The following is a 20,589-nucleotide window of genomic DNA, read 5'->3' as shown; positions in this document are numbered from 1 at the left end:
ACAATTAAATTAACTAACTAAAAAATATTTAGACAGAGTCAAACATACCTCATGGAAACAGACACGTATGCTGTAAGAATGTAAACAAGGTGTGTTTTGTCCCCCTGGTATTTGTCAGCAGATAGGTGGCGGTATTGCACTGTAAATCTGTTTGCAACAGATTATTAAAAGGCAAGGAAGAAGAGGGGTGTTGGGCGGTTTTGGGTTTGTCCATATTGTTGGTCGTGAGGGTGAAGCGGGCAGCGCAGAGACTGAAAACGAACACACCGCGGGTCCGGACAACATGACGTCACTATCCGGAGACCTGCCACATACCCGCTAAACATTAGCCAGCGGTTAGCATCTGGCATCGTATAAATGTTTTTATTGTCTGGAAATAGGGGACTTTCACTTTTTTGTTAGTAAGTACGAACTCATCGAGAAGCCTGAGATGTTGTACTTTGCTGGGTTGTTAGTGACGGGTGGTGAAAATATGTCAGATTTGTGTATTTTGAGCTAATACAGTGAAACACGTAATGTTAGGATAGTCACTGTTCATAGACTTCTGCTAACATTGTTATTGACCTTTACTAAACTGTTTCATCTGTGGCAGGCTTCTTTTATAGTGAAATACGGTAAAATTGACCATAGGAGTGTCGAAACGAGAACATGTTTCTTGTCAGAGCACTTAAACTACTTTGGGTCTTACTTGTTCGAGAGGCCAGAAGTGGAATTGAAAATGTTATTATTAATGATTTGATTTCGTCCCAAAGGTCATGTTGAGTAGGAAGGAAAACGGGATGGAGCCATTGAACGAACAAAACCTCCCTCTTTCAGCAGACTGAGCCTGAGAAGAAATCCAACAAGCTGAAGACAATCTCCATCATGGGCAGGTTGGTCTGCTGTCATCTGTGGGGAAACTTGATTGATTTGTCAACTTTCTCTTATCTACAATTCTACAATTCACTTAGCAGACGTACATCAGAGAGTAAGTACAACACAAGCAAGGATCTAGAAAAAAAGGGAACAATGTCAGTAAGAGCAAACGATTGGACACACAGGTGCTGACAGGAAGTGACCAGAGGCAAAGCACAACATTGAGGGCAGTTCTTGAGAGCTCTAATCAGTATAGAAACCATCTTAAAAGTCGTCGTTATCAAACAAAAACCATCGTCACAACCATCATCATCATCAATGATATCGAAACCATCATCATTAAGTTAGTAGGTATTCATTATCTGTTGGATTTTGAAGCACACCTCTTCTCCTTTTCTTTTACATTTTGACAGGATCAGCTTTTCATGCCTTTTCCCAGCCTCATGGCATTTCAGCCTGCCATCCCAGGTCCTTCCTCGGCTCCTGATCCCCTCGCTCAGACAGCTGCTCTTCATCGGCCTGGTGCTCTGCCTCATAGGACTCCTCTACCTGCTGCTAGTCAGTGGAAAGGGTTTTTCAAGCTGGACCAGAAAGGAAAACAACTTCCACAGGTACACTACAAACGTCCCCTTTACAAAAAAACCTATCTTACAGAAAAGCTCAAACATTATTTCAATATGTTTTTGTTGTCCAAAAGGCACTTGGCAAGGGTAACTGATGTGGATGCAACAGATACAAGCAACCCCAACCTGAACTACGGCCTGGTGGTTGACTGTGGCAGCAGTGGCTCAAGGGTATTTGTGTACTGCTGGCCCAGGCACAATGGTAATCCCCACGAACTGCTGGACATTCAGCAAATGAGAGATCAACACCGCAAGCCAGTGGTCATGAAGATTAAGCCTGGTAAAAAACAGAGTCCTTTTCTACTTGTTAATCAAAACTGTGTTCAACAAAGAGTTTATGAGCACTTTTTGTTTCAGGCCTGTAAATGTATTAAATATTATGCAAGACAAACCCTAATAAGGTAACTTGAAATAGAGTGAAAAACAGTACTTTTTGGTGTCATTTTTTCTTCTTCTAGGTATCTCCGAATTGGCCAAAACACCAGGGAAAGCCAGTGATTATATCTATCCACTGTTGAGCTTTGCAGCCCTACACATCCCTAAGAATAAGCACCAAGAGACACCATTGTACATCCTGTGCACAGCTGGAATGAGAATCCTTCCTGAGAGGTAAAGTTGAGCTATATGAGCATCTCGTATTTATGTCACACTACTTCCAGAAGTGCCAGATACAAATATAGCTGCAACAAATGTTCACGCTGCAGGTTAAAACAACAGCACAAGCTTTTAAATTTTTTACTTACACTGTGAAGAAAACCATTGACGTTAACATGCCATGGATTTAACAAGGATGTTTGTTCTTTGATTTTAGTCAACAAGAAGCACTTCTTGAGGATCTGCGAACAGACATCCCTGTCCACTTCAACTTCCTCTTCTCTGATTCCCATGTGGAAGTCATTTCTGGGAAACAGGAAGGTAAATAGCCAAAATAAAAAAACCAAAATATATTTCAGTTATAGCTTTATTGAATATGAATCACTTTGTCAAATGTAGTTGTGATTATTCACTTCCTTACTGTTGAGATTTTCCTGACATACAAAACTAGTATGGGACACAATTCAGTTTTTTCCTAAATTAGTGGGTTGAAGTTTCTCCAACATGTTGTAGATCTTATTTATTAGAGCCGTACAAGATTGACAACCGTGTTTGGAAGAAAACCTATACATGAAGTCTACAACCTGTCATCTTTGAATTCAGGTGTCTATGCTTGGATTGGAATAAACTTTGTCCTTGGAAGGTTTAACCATGTGCACAATGGTAAGTACTCAAGCAGGGTCTACTGTATGTTGGTGTGTGCAATTTAGTTCAAAAATTAAAAAACTAATATACAATTTCTCACATGCCGTACAAAAGTCATCACATGATTTATGATATCTGGTACTTAACTGACACTGTCACCTCTCTCTGATTAAAATCTTACAAGACGGGGAAGCGGTCGTGGAGGTTCATGTACCAGGCAGCGATCAACAGGAGGCGCTGGTGAGGAAAAGGACTGCCGGTGTCCTGGACATGGGCGGGGTTTCCACACAGATTGCATACGAAGTGCCCAAAACTGTAAGCTTTGCTTCTCCACAACAGGTTATTATCCACAACCAATTCTGTTTTTGTGTTGTCTTTGTTTTGGTCACTCACACTTTGTTCTTCTCCCTCCTTCCACCCTCTGTCATTCCCTGGTTAAACCTGTATGCACCATTTTTGTGCCATGGAGATGATCTGCTCTCCATTCATCACTATTGAAGGCATACTGTAAGCCTGCTGCATGACTCAATAGCAGGGCTTTTAGACTGAGGACATTTAGAGTTTTAAACAGAGAGTACTAGAAACTGTTACATGCTATGGAAGTTGTGGTAACAGGCTTCACATACACTGCTTGTCCTTTTTGCCATCTTCATTATTTCTCCACCCTTCATGAAATGAAAGAGCATAAACTTATAGCTATGTAAATGTATTACGCTACTTAACAAAATGTACTTTCAAAGGCATCACACAGAGGTGCTGTAATGATGGATTTAAATGTCTTGCATGTGAGCACTCCTGTCATCTGTATCATCTGTAAACAGTAAATACGACTATGCATGTACATATAACAAAGGTGTCGTTATTCCCTGGCTGATTTTTTTGTTTGCTCCCTAGGAGGAAGTTGCGAAGAATTTACTGGCTGAGTTCAACCTTGGGTGTGACGCACATCGAACAGAGCATGTTTACCGTGTTTATGTGTCCACCTTCCTGGGATTTGGCGGAAATGCAGCACGCCAGAGATATGAGGAGAGCCTCATGAAAAATACTGCCACCAGAAACAAGTGAGAGCCTTTTTTATTATTTTTTTTTAATGAACATTTCCTACAAATTAGTTTGATTGTATTGCATGGGTTTAATCGTGTTACATATTCCTCCAGGCTTTTAGATCAGCACAATGGTGAGACAGTAGAGTCTCCTCTTCTGGACCCCTGTCTCCCCACAGACCTGCAGGATGAGATCGGTCCGTCTACACAGAAGCTCCATCTGCGAGGCACAGGAGACTTCGACCTGTGTCGACAGATTCTCCAGCCGTTCCTCAACCGCACCAACGAGACCCAAACCTCCCTCAGTGGGATCTACCAGCCGGATATAGACTACAACAACAGTCAGTTCTACGGCTTCTCTGAGTTCTACTACTGCACTGAGGACGTGCTGCGCATGGGCGGGGATTATAACGCTTCCAAATATGCTCGTGCAGCCAAGGTAAATACTGTATGAAAAGAAACACGTACACAACAAGTAGCTCAACATTCCCTACTTTTATCTGAAAGCTTTATATTACTTACAATTAAAAGTCCAATTCTTCCTATGTGTAGGTTTAATTTGTCAAATAGCTAACTGTGTTTCCTTTCGCAAACTTTTTGACGCACATTTCAGATTAGGGTTTCAAGAACACCATGTTCATTTTATTGTTTTACAAAATATGTTTTCACAAGCTGAAGTAAAAGGATAGGATCAGGTGTGTTATTATCAGAGCTCGACCGATTAATCACCCAGCCTATGATATTAACGTATCAAGTGAGTATCGGTATCGGCTACTTTTATCTCAGATATGCAACGATATTAATAGATTTATTCAGCAGTCAAATAGCATTTCATTTGAGTATCGTTGTATTAGAAAGTAGTTCTCTTTCCAGCTGTCACCAGCAGAGTGTGCTATATGGATTACAACAAGCATTATCAATCTCCAGTGTGTCAAGCGGCAGGCATTTACAGACACACTTACATTCCATTTGAGTGGCCATCTTGTCTACATAATACTGTGTATCTTTTCCACAAGTGTTTGATAACTGCTTTTGAGGGATCCATGCAATGGATGTGTATATCTGAATCTGTCTATCTCTACAGATCGACTACAGATAGATATCGATATCTGCCCCAAAAATTCCATATCGTTCGGGCCCTAGTTACTATTGTACAAAGACTTATTTTCACTTATTTTCCAGAGCACAGCTGAAAGTATAATCATTTATGTCTTATCAATGACACCTCTTCATATGTTTCTGGCTTCACATTTTCAGAGTTACTGTGCCACCCAGTGGAGGACTCTGAGGGAACGCTTTGCCTCCGGCCTGTACGCCTCACATGCTGATCTTCACAGACTGAAGTAAGTCACACAGGGTTATCAACAGCTTCTTAAGCTTAACCAACCAGTTGGCCACACCCAAGAAAAAAATGCCTTCTAGTATGGACAGGAATCTTTATCATCAGCTTTATGATTTTTTCTTCTGCAGGTACCAGTGTTTTAAATCAGCATGGATGTATGAAGTTTTGCACTCAGGCTTCTCTTTCCCAGCCAATTACAAAAACCTGAAGACTGCCCTGTTGGTCTATGATAAGGAGGTCCAGTGGACTCTGGGAGCTATTCTTTACCGAACACGGTTTCTGCCTTTGAGGTAAGAGAGATCTTTTCTCTCCACTAAGCCATGTTCTGCCAATGAGGCCTTAAGTTATTCTCATTTAAAACATATTTTCTATTCTCTTACCAATGGTTGATTATGTTTGGTCCCCAGAGCTACCTTTGATAATGTCACATTCCTATTTTGAACTCTGCTATTGAGCATAGCGCTGAGGTTTACAGAGAGCAGCTTTCTATTGCATTAAGCAGCAGGAGGTAATTAAATGTGGAGGAATTTCTCTGGTCTTGAACATGTTTGGACTGCGGACCTAAACTCTGTAAAGGGCTTTAATAAAACCAGGAGAAAAAATGAGACTGAACCTTTTAAATTATTGAAGTAATTATTCAGCAAAACCAGTATCTTTCAATCTCATGCCCCTGCAGATTTAATCTTGAAAAAAATCTATTCATATCAGATTATAAACTCACATGTAGTGTTAATCTTAAAAAAAAAAAAAAAAAAAAAAAAGAATTGCTCCTGATCAGCTTACACTCTGTAAGCTTGCAGTTTGGTGGATTTGATTCAGGACTCCTGTTAGATCATCAGGCCGATCAAATCACCTTAGATCTTAACACATAATGGACAGGGCTTGAACAGAATTACTTTACATCTCTGTGTCTAAAGCAAGTCTGAAAATACTGTTGTGGTTTTTTTCTTCCTGCTCCTTCCAGGGACATCCAGCAGGAAGGTCTGAAAGGATTGCACTCTCACTTGCGACACAGCTTCTCCTTTGTCAACAACCACTACTTGTTCCTGGCTTGTTTCTTCATTGTGTTGTTGTCTATTATGCTGTACTTACTGCGACTCCGGCGCATCCATCGGCGCGCAGCTCAGCGCTGCAGTCCCTCTGCTGTCACGTGGTTGGAAGAGGGCATTGGCTCACCCACACTCCCTATCAACCTCTAAAGTTTGTAGAGCATAACGTCTGTGACTCTGCGGAGCCAGTGGTCTCCTTGTTTCTCTCTGAGGTCACTGCCCTGAAAACAACTTCTTCTTGGAACAGAGGACTGACAAATGGACAACTGAGGAAGTTTTGTTTTTGTGAATCATCAGGCTTACCTGAGCCATGAATACATGTTCTTGCTTAAGTTATTTTGTTTATTTCAAAATGTCTTTTAGAAATCATGTTCTTGCCACATACTCCATTTTCAAAATCAAATGGCAAATGCCTCCAGGTGTCTTCTATTTTATTTCTTAAAGAGACAAACAGATCGGTACTTAGTCTGCTAGCTGAAATTCTAGCAAAAATAAGTTTGTAGTCTACACTTGGCAACAACGGGGTAATTTTTGAGACATTTGCCTTTATTTATGCCTTTTCTTTAAGTGTATGATCACATCTTTTCTTTGTTTTTGTTTGTTTGTTTTTTGTCAAACGGTACAAGCACTTGCTATTTCTGCAGAATACTCGAATGCAATACGATTAAGAATTATTGGAAGGAGCACTTTTTATATGCAGTTTGGAAAGCTTTTCCCAGCCTGAATGGTCTTCTTTTTGTGTGTGTTTGACCCAAATTGTTTTGCCTCAACAAGACAAGTAGCCTTCAATGGCTCTACCAGTGCAATACATGTCTTGTCACTGTTGGGAAACTCTCCAAAACACAAATATGCTCTCTTGTTGGGAGCATCAATCGTTCGATAAGCCCTGCTGAAATGTTTGTGTTAGGTTGTCTGACTTTGAGGTTGGATACTGTTGCATATATTTATGTTGAGCTTCATTTTCAGAAGCCGTCATATCACTGCTGTGAGGGCATTCTAAACCCATAATTTATATGGAAATGTCTACTAGTGTAATGTTTGCACAGATGAACTCTAAATTAATGCTATCACATCAAAGTTCTCTATATAATAAAGGTTTTATGGTACACCTTTCAAAAGACAAAATGGTGTGTGTATTTCTTGAATGAAGCTTAAACCAGTGGTCTGTCGAAAATGACATTTTATCTCAACCCTTCTTATTATAGAAAGTGAGCGCTGATCTCAGTGGACTCTCAGTGAATCTCCTTTCTGTAGATGGGATTTAATTTTAAGTGCCGCTTTCAATCAATCAATCAATCAATCAATCAATCGATTGGTATAATCCCCACTAAGTCACTAATGTCCAAATAAGCACAAGGAGGTAATGAATACAGTTCAATGTTTTGTTATAGCTGTGCAGAGGCATCCTTAGATAAGTCTTTATAGAGCACATCCTGTCCATAGTTGTATCTATTAAAAGGCTGCTGGTAATTCAAATGGAGTATTGAGACAAAGAAACACTTTAAAGTTCACAAAATAAATAAATCAGCTGTGATAGAAACTGCAAGGTAAATCTCCTGCTTGAGTATTTATGACAAAGACGTAAAAAAGAGAAATACAGATCATTCAAGAGTCCATTCATAAATTAGGCTATTTAATTTTCTCTGTGTAAGATGAGAATGTGTTAATGCTTATGGATAAACCACCTTGTGTATCAACTATTGCAACCATCACAGTAACACAACCTTATTAATGTTATATCATGACACTTTAATGGGAATATATTTCATTGTAAACACGTTTTCCCTAACAACGGTCATATGAAAGCTCTGTAGTTAGGGAACAAAAAGATATAACACATGAGTCTTTAAACATTTATAATAACCACTGTACTTTAAACAAGTGGAAAGAGTCAGTGTGAAATACGTTATTTCTCTTCAAACATGGTTAAGCTGTAGGAGCACTGCTTTAACAGGTGGCTCTGTAAGATCAGGCTACCAAAATGCTGAGTCACACTTCTTGGCTGACACGCCTGCAGAGACACTACTGTGTGCTTTGTGTCCACAGCTTGTGTTTCAGCTAATGGTTGTTCACACAGGATAGATTGATTTTAGTTGAAGAATGTGATAAACCAAAAGATTTCTTTTATTTTTATCAAAAGATATTCACAACATTGGAAGAAACTACACTTTTGTTTTAATGTTTCTCTATGAAGTGAGAAAAGGTGGGTACATTAATGGTGAATCTCTGAATCTTTAGCATGTTTAGTTTAATCAGATAATATCCTTAACACAAGCAGGTGGATATCAGTGTGAAATGTAAACTTCTGGCCTGCAACAAGAGACCAGATGACACAGCCAAAAAAAACAACTGATGAATTATTAAGATAAAGGAAGTAATGAGTTCAAACAAGGATCTTAAAGCAATTCAATTAAACTGAATTCAAATAGTTTGGTAGTGTTATCTTATTCAAGTCTAAAAGTGGTATTGTAATTGAATTCTTCTTATTCAGGATCTACAAGTAATGAACGTGATCACTTCAGTTCTGTATCAGTGGTTCTATGTTGCAGAGAACAAAGATTACAAGCAAAATAAAAAGACAAATAACACACAGACAATAAAAAAGAGGTGAATTTCACATATGTAGCCTATGGCCCAACCTATGGCGATAAATATGAATATCAAACATACATAATATGTGTATAGCTTGTATATTATACAAGTATACTCTGGCTTCGTACAAATGACATAGTTATTGGTACAGAATGATAATTAGTCTAGTTCAATGGGTTCCGGATTGGCAGCCTGAGGGGGTTAAGAAGACGTGTATCTTGTCTCTTGCACAACAACGATGGCCGGATGAGTCTGTTGTAAATTTGCTCTTGGGGATGGTCGAACATGTTGTGAAGAGACTGAGGGGACGTTTTCTATGAATGTCAATCATTTCGCCAGAATTCTGACTTCAACTAATTGCTCCTTATGAAACAGGACAGTTGAGACCAAACTCACTTATCTAATCATGCAGAAGTTCGTGATTAGAGTTCTGTGTCAAACCCATTCAACAGGCACGGATGGACTGCAGCGGCTGCCTGCCTGGAATCAGTGTCAGAGGAATCCGCATGGAAACTTTTCATTGGACGCCACAAACCAGAAGCCCGCCCATTTGAAAACTGTTTCAAAACGATTGGTGCGTGTTCTCCTAAGTCACGCCCCCCCCCCCCCCCCCCCCCATGCGTCGACGTCACACTGCCTCTGGAACTCCACTAAGTAGTGTGATGGTGTTGTGGTTGTCCATGCCGCCGACACCTCTCGCTGTGAATGTTATCTTGCACAGGAGACCATCGGGGAGAGCTCACCACGTATGGAGTTGAGCTCGGAGCCTGTCGTTGTAGCACTGGAGATGTCGCAAATTGAAAGCAAAGACGATGAGCCTTTTGATGGTGTCGGTGACTACGAGAGCCTGCCACCTCATGTCTCTGTGACGACCCACATGACAGCAGGAGCGGTGGCTGGCATACTGGAGCACACGGTGATGTACCCCGTGGACTCTGTCAAGGTAACGCACACAGAGTCAGCCTAGCAGCGACTTGTTTTGCCATTATTGCTCATTCACTTACCAGCCTAAAAGCCCCGCTTACTGCACAGACAGCCTGCTATCGCCTGCTAACCCACGTTAGCTGTAAAATGTTGAAGCTGCCCATCCTTAGTTAGCCTCAGTGTTAGCTCTGCCCGAGAGCCCCCTTCCTCCAAGTAGACTAAACAAGTTCAGTCTACAAGCAGACTAACATGCATACATCTAAATAACATACACACTGTGTTAACACAACAGAACAGTTTTACTCCTCCTCGCTTCTTACTAAATAACTATGAACTTCTGCTAACATAGCACGCTCAGTGAACACCCAGTGTAACCTTATTTAACCTAAGTGACATTTTAGCAAGGTTAAGGTGGGGAGAAAAGTTGTCTTCATTTTTACAATGAGCTCGTTATCCCATATATATCCTAGTTCCCCCCCCCCCTCCCCCCTCGTCAGTCACAGCGTGTTTCCCCCTTCATTACAAGAAGACAAAATGAGTTATTTAGACTGATGTAGGGTAAGTGAAGGTCAAGTAAAGTGTTTCATGTCATTTTTTCCATCCATTTCAGTACATAGTATCACAACATTACAACACTCTGAAAGGAAAACTATAATGTTGTTAAACATTCCTGACACCTCTCATTTTTTCATTAAATTCACAATAGTTAATTTATCCCTCTTGGTCAGTTAATTTCTATTGATAAGTATGACTTTAATCAGCCACGGTTACAAGACACTTTAGAGGGCACAAGTATCTGTTTGTGTTTGTTTCAAATTTGTCTCTTTTATTATCTCATATGAAGACTTGTTGTATTAATTAGATTTATTTAAACTGTGTAATTGTTGCTCAAAGTAGGTAACAGCCAACAGTAAAAAAAAAAAATAAACTTGACATCACATTTCAATTTGTTAATGAAGAACACCTTCTTTCTCTTATATTACCTGGTTCCTTAATGTCCTGAAGGTGGTACAGTAGTAAACAAAAAGTAATCGCCCTAAAGCTTGTTAAATTCACAAATCCCGACAAAAATGTTTGAACTTGGACACGTGAAAAAAAAAATATCAGTTCTGATGTGGCGACTAAAACTTCCCCTTAGTCAAGAGATTGGCACATCGAGTTGCAAAAATAGACCAATGCCCACATAGATTTGTAAGCGTTCTGCATAACTTCATGTGGTTTAATGTCATTCAAACAGTCATATTAAGTCTCAATTGGTGGACCAGTCTTTGTAATACAAACACTGAGTGGGGATCACATGAGTTCAAACACAGAGAAGCCTCACCTGACTGCAGCATGTCGTATGACTGCTGTCTGATAATTAACTGAATGGAATTATTGGCACGTCTTTAAGCTTCTTCAAGTTATAGTTTCGATGCAGAGTAAATTACAAACTGTTGGTGTGGTTGTGAACTTTGCCCCTTCAATCCTCCTCTTCTGCTCAGCTATTGTTTCCTCACAATGTCATGCTGTTTGGTGAATTTGGCTTACCCCTCCAAATTTACAATAAGCTTAATGTGGCACTGACAACTCCATTTCACACTGCAAAAAGAAGATCTTATGTGCCTTTATTACACAAAGCACTGTTGCCATTTCCTCCTGATCCGTTCGTGTCTGGACGTGACAAAGAACTAGTTTTGAAATGTCGGGTGTTTGAACTGTTGACTGACAGATCATTTTAAAGAGTTTCAGTGTAGAAAAAGTCAAACAAGCAACAGAATCCAGAGCATTGTTTCCAGTTATTGTAAATTTTAGAGATTTGTTGCCACAGCTGTGTGTTTTGGGACTGTATTGAAAAGATGAAAAGCAAATATTTATATTTTTGCGTTACCCTTTTTTTTCTTGAGCCTTTTTTTTTTTTAACGTGTCTTACCAATAAAAAGAAGAATTCTTGTCTTGAGTTTTACAATCCGTTGGTTAACTGCATTTTTCGACTTACAAAACGACACACAGTTATAAGTCAGGGAGGAGCCCGACGTTAGGTGGGGAATCTTATCGCTGTTGCACACGTTTGGAATCAGCCTCGCACAGTTACGGGTGTGTGTCCGCAGTTGTTCTTTTGCTGTGTTGATTAGTGAACTGACACAGCTACTGAACTGAGATGCTTCACATGATTACGAAAGACATGACACTTTGTAATGGAGTAGATATCGTTGCTTTACTGGATTTGTTGCCACCGGTGGAACCTCGATGTTACAGAAAACTCTCATGTTATATTTTGTGTTTGTGGATCTTAAACTAACACAGCACATTCTGTTAGGAAACAAATGATGATTAGGCATGATGGCCTGTTGTACTTTGTCCTTAAACATCTTGTCATAGTTTGGCACTATGTTTCTTCTTCCCTCCTAAGAGCTCTATCTTCTTTCAGGATAGTTCACATCAACATTTCAAGTGCTTTCCGACATAATATTGTCAGCTTAGCATTTACAGTTTTTCAACGTTTTAATGTCATATTTTTTGTCTATTTTCAATTCAGTTCTATAACTGGACATACGCAAATATCAGTTGCATATCACACGTCACAGCAGTTTCCATGTGGGATCCCCCTTTATTATACAATTTTACTTGACCAACATAAAATAATTAGGACAAAAGCAATGTCAGTGTTCAGAGATATAAATGACACAAATTAAAAAGGTATCTGACGTCTTTTAAAACAAACGTTTGATTGTTTTCTGAAGTTCAGAATCAATGCAGGAAACACTTCGTCAGTTTTGTAGAGAGGCCAAAAGTAAAGCTTCATGTACCGATAAGTGTCAAATATTCACTCTGGCCTTTTAAGCCCTTCATTGAACCAATAGCAGTGTGTGCGCTGTTTAAAATCAGTAACCACAATATGTCCTTTAACTTTAGTTTTAGATGTTTACCATTAACTACAACTTAACCATCTGGTATTTTCCAGAAACGTACTTTGAACAATGTGACTTGCAGTGAATAAATTCAGCCACAAAAAACTTAAATTCTGTGTGCCCCAAGCTCCCAAATCTGCACCAAACGGAAATGTAACCGATATTTTATTGTTAAGCCAAAGGAAGGAAACACATGGGAACATGCTGAGGAAGATAGACTGGGCCTATCTCCTGAAGCAGCCCCAGATCTCTTCACAAATAAAAACATGCTTTGTGGTGTGTGGATAACTTGGCATGGTGGAGTTAAACAAAGAGCTGCCACAGGCTCGCACACCAGCTACGAGAGAGACATGCATTACTCAGTCAGGACCTCGCAGCTGCCAATAACACTTACTGTCAGAACAATGTGACGGAGAACAATACATTCAGAAAAACTGATGATACCAGGTGCCCACTTTAGAGCCGCTGAGAGTCACTTGTCAGGGTTCTCCAACTGTTATCACATCCAACCATACTGGAACAAATAACAAACAAATCTTAATACACATATTTCTTTTGTTTTTCAGACAAGGATGCAGAGCCTGCAGCCGGACCCAAATGCACAGTACAGGGGCGTGTATGAGGCTCTGAAAAGGATCATCCACACAGAGGGGGTCTTCAGGCCACTCAGGGGACTCAACATCACCATGATGGGAGCAGGACCGGCTCACGCTCTTTACTTTGCGTGCTATGAACGAGTCAAACGCTCACTGAGTGACATCATTCAGAACGGAGGCAACAGTCATCTAGCCAATGGTAAAAGGTTCCCGTGTCTCAGCACACATCACTTTGTTGTCACAGTAGCCGCTTTTAAACTTAGCCAAGAACCATGACCCCCGAGGAGTGTAGTTTGGATAAGTATTTTGAATGTCATATCCTGTTTACAATGGCAAACAACGCCATTTTCCAAACATCTATCTGGGATGTGAAGATACAAACACGAGGGTTTTATGGCATTTAATTACCAGGAAAGAAACTGCTAATTCAACCTGACCTTATCTAAAGTATGGCAGATTCATTTGATATTTGAATTCCTTTTAACACAGTGAATTATATTTAGACCTGACCAGTTCTTTCCATGTTTTAACAGGTGTGGCAGGTAGTGTGGCAACTGTTCTCCATGATGCCATCATGAACCCAGCTGAAGGTAAAACAAAAGAAAACACTGAACAGGTTTTCCTTGCACTAAACAGAACGAAGTTGATGTTATTCTCTAAATGATTTTTTAAAGATTTATGTTGGGGCTTTTATGCCTTTCTGTGGATAGAGAGTTAAGGGGTACCAATTTGTCCAAACACAAACTAGATGTTCCACATAGGAGCTTTACAAATGAGACTATGCTGTTTTAAATTAGAGATTCCACTTTACACTGTCATTTCAGACCTTAGGTGCCTATTATGACATATAACATGCTTGTCCAGCTGTATTATTGCTTTCTTGACATCAATAATTTCAATCTATCCCTTTACCATCACTGTTATAGCCATATTCACAATAATATGCTGTAGATCAGCTGGTATCTTCTTCATCTTTGAATTAGTTTTTTAATTGCTGGTGGGTTGCAAACCTACAATGTCATCAAAATGTCACACTTGGGTCCTGTTTTTCCAACTCCCCAATTCACCCACACTTGGATCTGTCACTAGATTTAACAGCTGAACAGTGCATGTCAAATGTACGCGATAAGCATAAACACACAAATCTTTTTTCCACCCTCAGTGATAAAGCAGAGGATGCAGATGTACAACTCTCCATATCGAGGACTTATGGACTGCATTCGAACTGTAACCCGCACTGAAGGTGTTGGAGCTTTCTATCGCAGCTACAGCACGCAGCTGACCATGAACATCCCTTTCCAGGCTGTTCACTTCATCACCTACGAGCTGATGCAGGAACAGCTTAACCCACACAGACATTACCATCCTGGCAGCCACATTGTGTCAGGAGCCGCCGCGGGCGCCATTTCGGCAGCAATAACCACTCCCCTTGACGTTTGTAAAACTCTGCTCAACACACAGGAAAATGTAGCGCTCAGCTCCGTGAACATCAGCGGACACTTATCAGGAATGGTCAACGCCTTCAGGACTGTGTACCGCCTTGGCGGTCTTTCTGCCTTCTTTAAAGGGGTTCAAGCTCGGATTATTTACCAGATGCCATCCACTGCCATCGCCTGGTCTGTGTACGAGTTCTTCAAGTACTTCATGACAAAACAGCAACTGGAATCAGAAGCAGGACCTAGACGGATGTAATGGAACGTGTGCTGGAGAAAACCACACGTAGAGTAGACCTGAAGAGGAAGTGACCATGTCTAACAAGGAAGTTGTCATGGTGGAGATCAGCAGACAATGGCACTCCTTATTGTTCTCCTACTTAAGACTGTGTGTTAAGATGAATTTGCACACAGGGAATGCAACAGATACTACTATTCCTAAAATGACAGTTACACGTAGAAGGATTAAATGGTCATATTTTTCCTCCTTCTTCACTCCACAAACACATCAACTCTCCAAACTCTGTCTTCTGTTTTTCAGCCTAATTAAGTGGTCTTGAATGATGTCTATAGTTCTTAATATTGGAACTTTTTATTTATTTTCTTAGCTTTTGCGAGGCTTGCATTTTATGGATGCGGAAGACCCACAGTGCTGTTTGTTTGTTTTATTTCTTGAGTATTTATAAGAAAAATCATTACAACACATTCCGTTCATTCACTCCACGGCTACTGGAACAGTTGCTCTTTCCAAGTGCCTCGTAAATATTAAACACTGCTTTTTATACTTCTTTTTTTGTTGCTTTAAGTAGAAATGTTTTTTTTCCTCTTACGATGTCACGTCTAGTATCAAGACGTGTTGGCGCTAGAGGCATAATTATTTACCATGTGAAACGCAGCACTACCATGCTTCTGAATCACGCACAACAATATTCTTATTTAAAGAATCATACCTGTCACAGAAGGTGGGCAGCTTGTTTATGTATTGAAAAAAAAGAATATCTATTTTATAAGACTTCATGATGCAGGTCCAAATGTGGACTGTTTACTGTTACTTGAGATAACGGCCATGTCTTAGCTTTAGACTGGCCTGTCATATTGTGACCTGAAAGTCAAAGATTGTATAGAAGATATTTTCAGAGTATAATTGTATGAGTACAGACTTTCTGTGATCAAATATGTGGAATCATGCATGTCTTTTTTTTCCCACAAGATTAAATCATCTTGTAAGCAGGCTTTGCTTTTTCTCTTTTTTTGTTCCATATTTCCTGTGTGATCTGCTCTCTGCAGCCTCTTTTCTATTTTCCATTCAATAATCAAGACATTCCTCCAGATGTTCCTCCAGATTGATGTAATCTAACAAGCAGCCACATTTATTTGCTTTTAATTTTGGAGTTTTTTTTTTTTTTAATTTCCTTTGGTAAAGTTCAGAGTTCATCAGATTCCATCCCTCTCTCAAACCGTTTAGAAACAGAGTCAATAAGCCTACACTGAAGAGTAGTTGTTAATATACCAAAGACATGCATCATTACTACCATCACTACCATTTAACCTGCTTGTATGATGCTTGTTGCTTGCTAACCGCTTTAAGCTGTCATTCCACATTTTACCCTGATGTGTGCGCTTTTAAAATTCACTAATCTGTTCTGCATCTTGAATATGGTTCTGGATGGTGTCTGCAAAGTCTCTGCTCCCTCATTGTTTTCTCCCAAAATTAACTTTATTACTACATGAGTTTTTGACAGCACATCCTGACTTTAGTATGACAGAGTATCCCTCCAGTACATGTGCGATTACAAGAAAATATAAATAGCACTGTTGGAAAAACACTGACTTCTGGTATGTTGATAGTTTAGACTAACATCACACATTCTGCCAGCGCTGCATTGTTTTCATTTGTTATTGATCATTTACCTGAAAACGGGGGATTCCTTTGAAGCTAATTGGTTATGGTATTGGATCTTCTGCATACTGCATCTGTGGCAATATTGGAGGCCGATATGAATAGAAATAACACTAGGTGCATTTAATTTCAAAATAATGTAGCCAGATTAAAATGTACTGATCAATGTGTTCAGACTATTTAAATTAATTGAATCCCAAGAGTAGTTGAGGTGTTTTAAAAGTGTGTTTATGGAAAAACCGCCTGATTCCCATAGACAATTGTTTTTAATATCTATCTGAATCTAATCAAAGTCAGGTTAGTCTGTTGCCTTCATTGTGTTTGGATCATTAGCAAAAATCCACTTCTAAGATTCTGAAACCAAAAAGAAAAGGTCAGAGTTGTTTTTTTAGAATTATAGCGTTATGCTTTCAATCACTCTGCTGTCCCATCTCCATTACTCTGACGAGGTGTTCATCTATCATAGTGAATTGAAATTCCCAAACTGTGTCTGTATCCAAGTGCTTCACCGTGTCACAGCAGTGTTTCTAATAGATTCTGACATTTTGAAGGAGACAGAAGAGCTTCTATTCTTCTATATGTGGGGTTATCCATGATGTAAATATTTGAATGCCATGTACGCACAAGTGATTGAGGTGGAAGTTGGTATGATTGTTGGCAGAGTGCCATCTCCACAACAGGAATGCTTGGAAGTTTGACCATGCAAATATGAAATGATTGTAATAATGCTGCTACAGTTTGTAACACTGGAGCCAAAATAAACATGCAAGTGAGGTACTCTTTGTTTTGTGTGTGGTTTTATTCTGATCTAAATCAATATATGCTTGTATACACCTATGTCCTATCCTTATCTTTATGATGTAAATGTATTTTTATACTTGTAGCATTAAATACATTCACCAAGAGTTTCAGTCAATGAAGCTTTAATCTGGAAATGTCTACAGTAAATGTTTCCCTGCCAAACGAGAAATTAGGCCAAATATTTAACAGACTGAGTTACACTGAATTATTCTAGTAGTGTATTAGTGTAATAACTATTAAATGACAGTTGGGATCGATGTAAAAATATTAAAATGACGAAAATTGTTTGCATTGAATTTATTTTTATGTCTTAAAGTTCCCTGAGTACCAAAAACATAAATCGTGAGGTAGACTTTACAAAGCTCAATGTCTATAAACTAAAACTATCTTCATATCTTAAACCAGTTGAAGGAAGAGAGCAAATATAGCCTTTAAAACTTTCATCCTGCAGGTGTTCTTTAGTTCCAGTAGAGGGCAGTATAGTATAATTTGAAGGACATGGGTTGACACTGTTTACCCCTCAGCTCTTATTTTAGCTAATGCACAGTATGAGGAGTTACCAACCACCTTGAACTTTAATTTTAAATCCCTTTGCCAACAACTTTCTTAAAGAAAAATTGGAAAAAATAATCTATCTCATGGTTCTGAGTAGCAGGTCTTCTGCTTATCTCTTATAAAATCCATCTCAAGTTTTTCACATGTGCAGTATCTCTGCACATAACACAATATTAACCACACCAGCACCACTTTATCTTAAGGGCCCTGAAATACATGTTCTTTATAAGGTCCTTATAAGTCTTCATAAAAGGCTTATTATATGTTAATAACATATATAGTAAATATGGTTACTGTGAATAGATGACCATTAATAACAGCATCATAACGGTTTTTATTATTAAGATTACACAACCTAAAGAGGAACTTTTAAGAAAATTGAATTGTTTGTAGACTGCTTAAGATATAAATGCTGTACGAGTTACCGAAGATTGTTTAAATAGCATTAAACCAATCAGTATGTTTCCACGCACGTCAAGTCGAGCTCAGGTTATAGCTCGAATAAGCCATTTAATTGGGCTACTATCCTTGTCCCAGTACACATTTATGCTGATAGTCAGTTTGGGTCCTATTGAGGTGTATAATGCAAGTATAAACTAATCCCCAATTGCATTATCAAGGAATGTCAGTCTGACTTTGAGAAACTTTAAATACAATTTAAGCAGACCTTTAGTAATGACTTTGTTGCATTATTAGCATGAGTAGCTCTACATCCTTTGTTGTGTATCAGTTAACTATGTATTTGCAGCTATCTTAAAGGTCACATATTATCCTCCTTCTCAACCAGTTTAAATAAGTCTCAGAGGTCTCAAAGACATGTCTGTAAAGTTTCTTGCTAAAAATCCACTCTGATCCTGTATTTGATCATGCCTATAAACCCCTCAGCCCTGCTCAGAACAGGCTGTTTTTGTGTCTGTAGCTTTAAATGCAAAGAGCGTGTTTGACCACGCCCCTCTCTGGAAGGGCTTAAGGGCTTTCTTTCACTATGCCCAATTGAAAAAGGCGGGCTTAGACTCAGAGGGCAGAACAAACACCTAGCTGTAGAGTGTCACCCACCTGGGGGAGGGGTTATTGCCCTTTGTGATGTCATAAAGGGAAAATTTTCTGAAAAGTGGCTCGAGACACATATTAGCGTTCGAAAACCATAGTAAAGTGTATTTTGCATTATATGTGACCTTAAAGAACATTGACTTTATAAATATAGATCCTTTATAATTCACCTCTCTACATTTCATCAATTATTCATTTCATTTTATTGAGTTTGTTTTCACAACACAATTTTTGTGCAATGACAGAAAAAAAAACGGCACCTAAGAAGTGATTAAAAAGCTTCATCTCTGTCTCTAAGTATTTAAGACCATTCTTCTCATCCTCTTTGTCTCCAAACACACACAAAAAAATAATTTGTATCTCATATGACAAAGTTTTGTCCAGATGTTCCTACTAAGGTAAAGGTGAGGGTGTGAACACACCTGTCTAGCCTGTGATCATCTAAAAATGGGATAAATTTTTTGTGTGGTCACACAACATGTGAACCTGACGTAGACTTTGCATTTCAGGGTTAGATGGTAACACAATCCACTATTTTTATGCCCTCATTGTTTACAGTTCTCCATCCAGCATCCATCACGTTTTTTTCCTGCCTCCTATCTCTTCTGTTGTTTATATGAAGGTCAATTCTGCATGTCAAATGAGTATCCTGCACACAATACAGCATGTAATGACAGAACCGCAAGATATTGTGATACAGCCTTTATTGCAAAGCAACATGCTTCAGGACACGTACACTTGTGCAGTAACGTTGTTGTCCCTCATGTGTTTAGTTGTCCATGAGCAGGTTGTTTATCTGAAGCGCACAATGAACCCCTGTCCTCTATCTGTCCCTGTCTTATCATTTCAATCTGCAGTAAACTGTCCCACTACTTTATAACTTTATCATATAAGAAAAACTACACTCCCCCTCCCCCCTCTCTCTCTCACATACACTGTTGCAGCCACACAATGACTGTTATCCAGATGGATGGGCGCAGCAGTGTGTCTGAGAGAAAAAAAATTGCATCTTTTGGTACATGAGGGATCCAGTTACACTATCCAAGCGAGTTTATGACTGTTCCTATGTGAAAAAAGGACATCAAGGTTGTTTTAAACCTTCTTATCAACTCCCAACAAGTCTGTCAGACAGTCACGGCATATTGGAGTACCGACAAAGACTCCCTTTGTGGTCAGGGTTTGGTTTTCTCCTCATCTGTTTGGAAGATCTGCTTGTTTTTCAAAGCATCATTGGCCACCTTGAAGAGCATGACAAACCACAATGTTCACTGCATCGCACAATCAGATCCCTAAATATATAGACAAGGCAGATCCACTCTGGCAGCTTAACCTGGTTTATCTTGGCATTTATGTATCAGAATAGCTTTATGTAGCCATGTTCTGGTAAAATCTATGATCCAAGTAAAGAGGAAGAGATGTAATAAACTCCTTCTCTCTGCTTTTTATCTTCTACTCTCCAAATCCAGTTAATCCAGGTGCTGCAGAGACAGATTAGAGGCACTCCCAGAGCCAAACAGAAGGAAACAGAAAGGAGGATGTTGTCTTTAAGCCTTCTGTGTTTGTGAATCAATGTACCGTGTCTCGACGCACAGGTATTACAAAGGCAAGTGCAAAAAATAATAGCTCTTCCAACCTTCATGCTTCACCTTTAAACAAGCTCCTTTATCTGATGACAGAGCTAGTATACGGCCCGAGA

The 20,589-nt window shown here is 39.3% G+C and overlaps 2 protein-coding genes across 3 annotated transcripts; both read left to right on the top strand.

The window, feature by feature from the left end:
* The first annotated feature begins 253 nt into the window (after positions 1-253).
* entpd4 (ectonucleoside triphosphate diphosphohydrolase 4) lies at positions 254-7,276 on the top strand. 2 transcript variants are annotated; one of them, XM_061037886.1, is made up of 13 exons: positions 254-401; positions 753-872; positions 1,269-1,466; positions 1,553-1,758; positions 1,937-2,087; positions 2,290-2,393; positions 2,676-2,735; positions 2,902-3,032; positions 3,612-3,778; positions 3,875-4,199; positions 5,018-5,103; positions 5,231-5,392; positions 6,067-7,276. In XM_061037886.1, exons 2-13 carry the CDS (start codon positions 865-867, stop codon positions 6,299-6,301), a joined length of 1,833 nt encoding a protein of 610 aa, XP_060893869.1. In that variant the 5' UTR covers positions 254-401; positions 753-864; the 3' UTR covers positions 6,302-7,276. The 2 variants fall into 2 exon arrangements, with proteins under 2 accessions (XP_060893869.1, XP_060893868.1); XM_061037885.1 differs by having other exon boundaries at positions 2,902-3,056.
* A 2,093-nt stretch (positions 7,277-9,369) lies between these two features.
* On the top strand, positions 9,370-17,264 carry slc25a37 (solute carrier family 25 member 37). The gene is made up of 4 exons (XM_061037884.1): positions 9,370-9,686; positions 13,125-13,353; positions 13,688-13,744; positions 14,317-17,264. The coding sequence occupies exons 1-4, from the start codon at positions 9,492-9,494 to the stop codon at positions 14,844-14,846; spliced, it is 1,011 nt and encodes a 336-aa protein (XP_060893867.1). The 5' UTR covers positions 9,370-9,491; the 3' UTR covers positions 14,847-17,264.
* Positions 17,265-20,589: the final 3,325 nt, after the last annotated feature.

This window comes from Labrus mixtus, chromosome 5 (genome assembly GCF_963584025.1).
Source record: "Labrus mixtus chromosome 5, fLabMix1.1, whole genome shotgun sequence".
Taxonomy (NCBI): domain Eukaryota; kingdom Metazoa; phylum Chordata; class Actinopteri; order Labriformes; family Labridae; genus Labrus; species Labrus mixtus.
This window is presented reverse-complemented; position numbering and strand designations above follow the sequence as displayed.

Excerpts from the sequence above, each read along its gene's own strand:
- entpd4 (XM_061037885.1), top strand. Across the intron at positions 2,088-2,289 it reads ATGAGAATCCTTCCTGAGAG|TCAACAAGAAGCACTTCTTG; the intron begins GTAAAGTTGAGC and ends CTTTGATTTTAG. Across the intron at positions 4,200-5,017 it reads AATATGCTCGTGCAGCCAAG|AGTTACTGTGCCACCCAGTG; the intron begins GTAAATACTGTA and ends TCACATTTTCAG.
- slc25a37 (XM_061037884.1), top strand. The coding sequence starts at position 9,492 with ATGGAGTTGAGCTCGGAGCCTGTCGTTGTAGCACTGGAGATGTCGCAA. Across the intron at positions 9,687-13,124 it reads ACCCCGTGGACTCTGTCAAG|ACAAGGATGCAGAGCCTGCA; the intron begins GTAACGCACACA and ends TTTGTTTTTCAG. Across the intron at positions 13,354-13,687 it reads CAACAGTCATCTAGCCAATG|GTGTGGCAGGTAGTGTGGCA; the intron begins GTAAAAGGTTCC and ends ATGTTTTAACAG.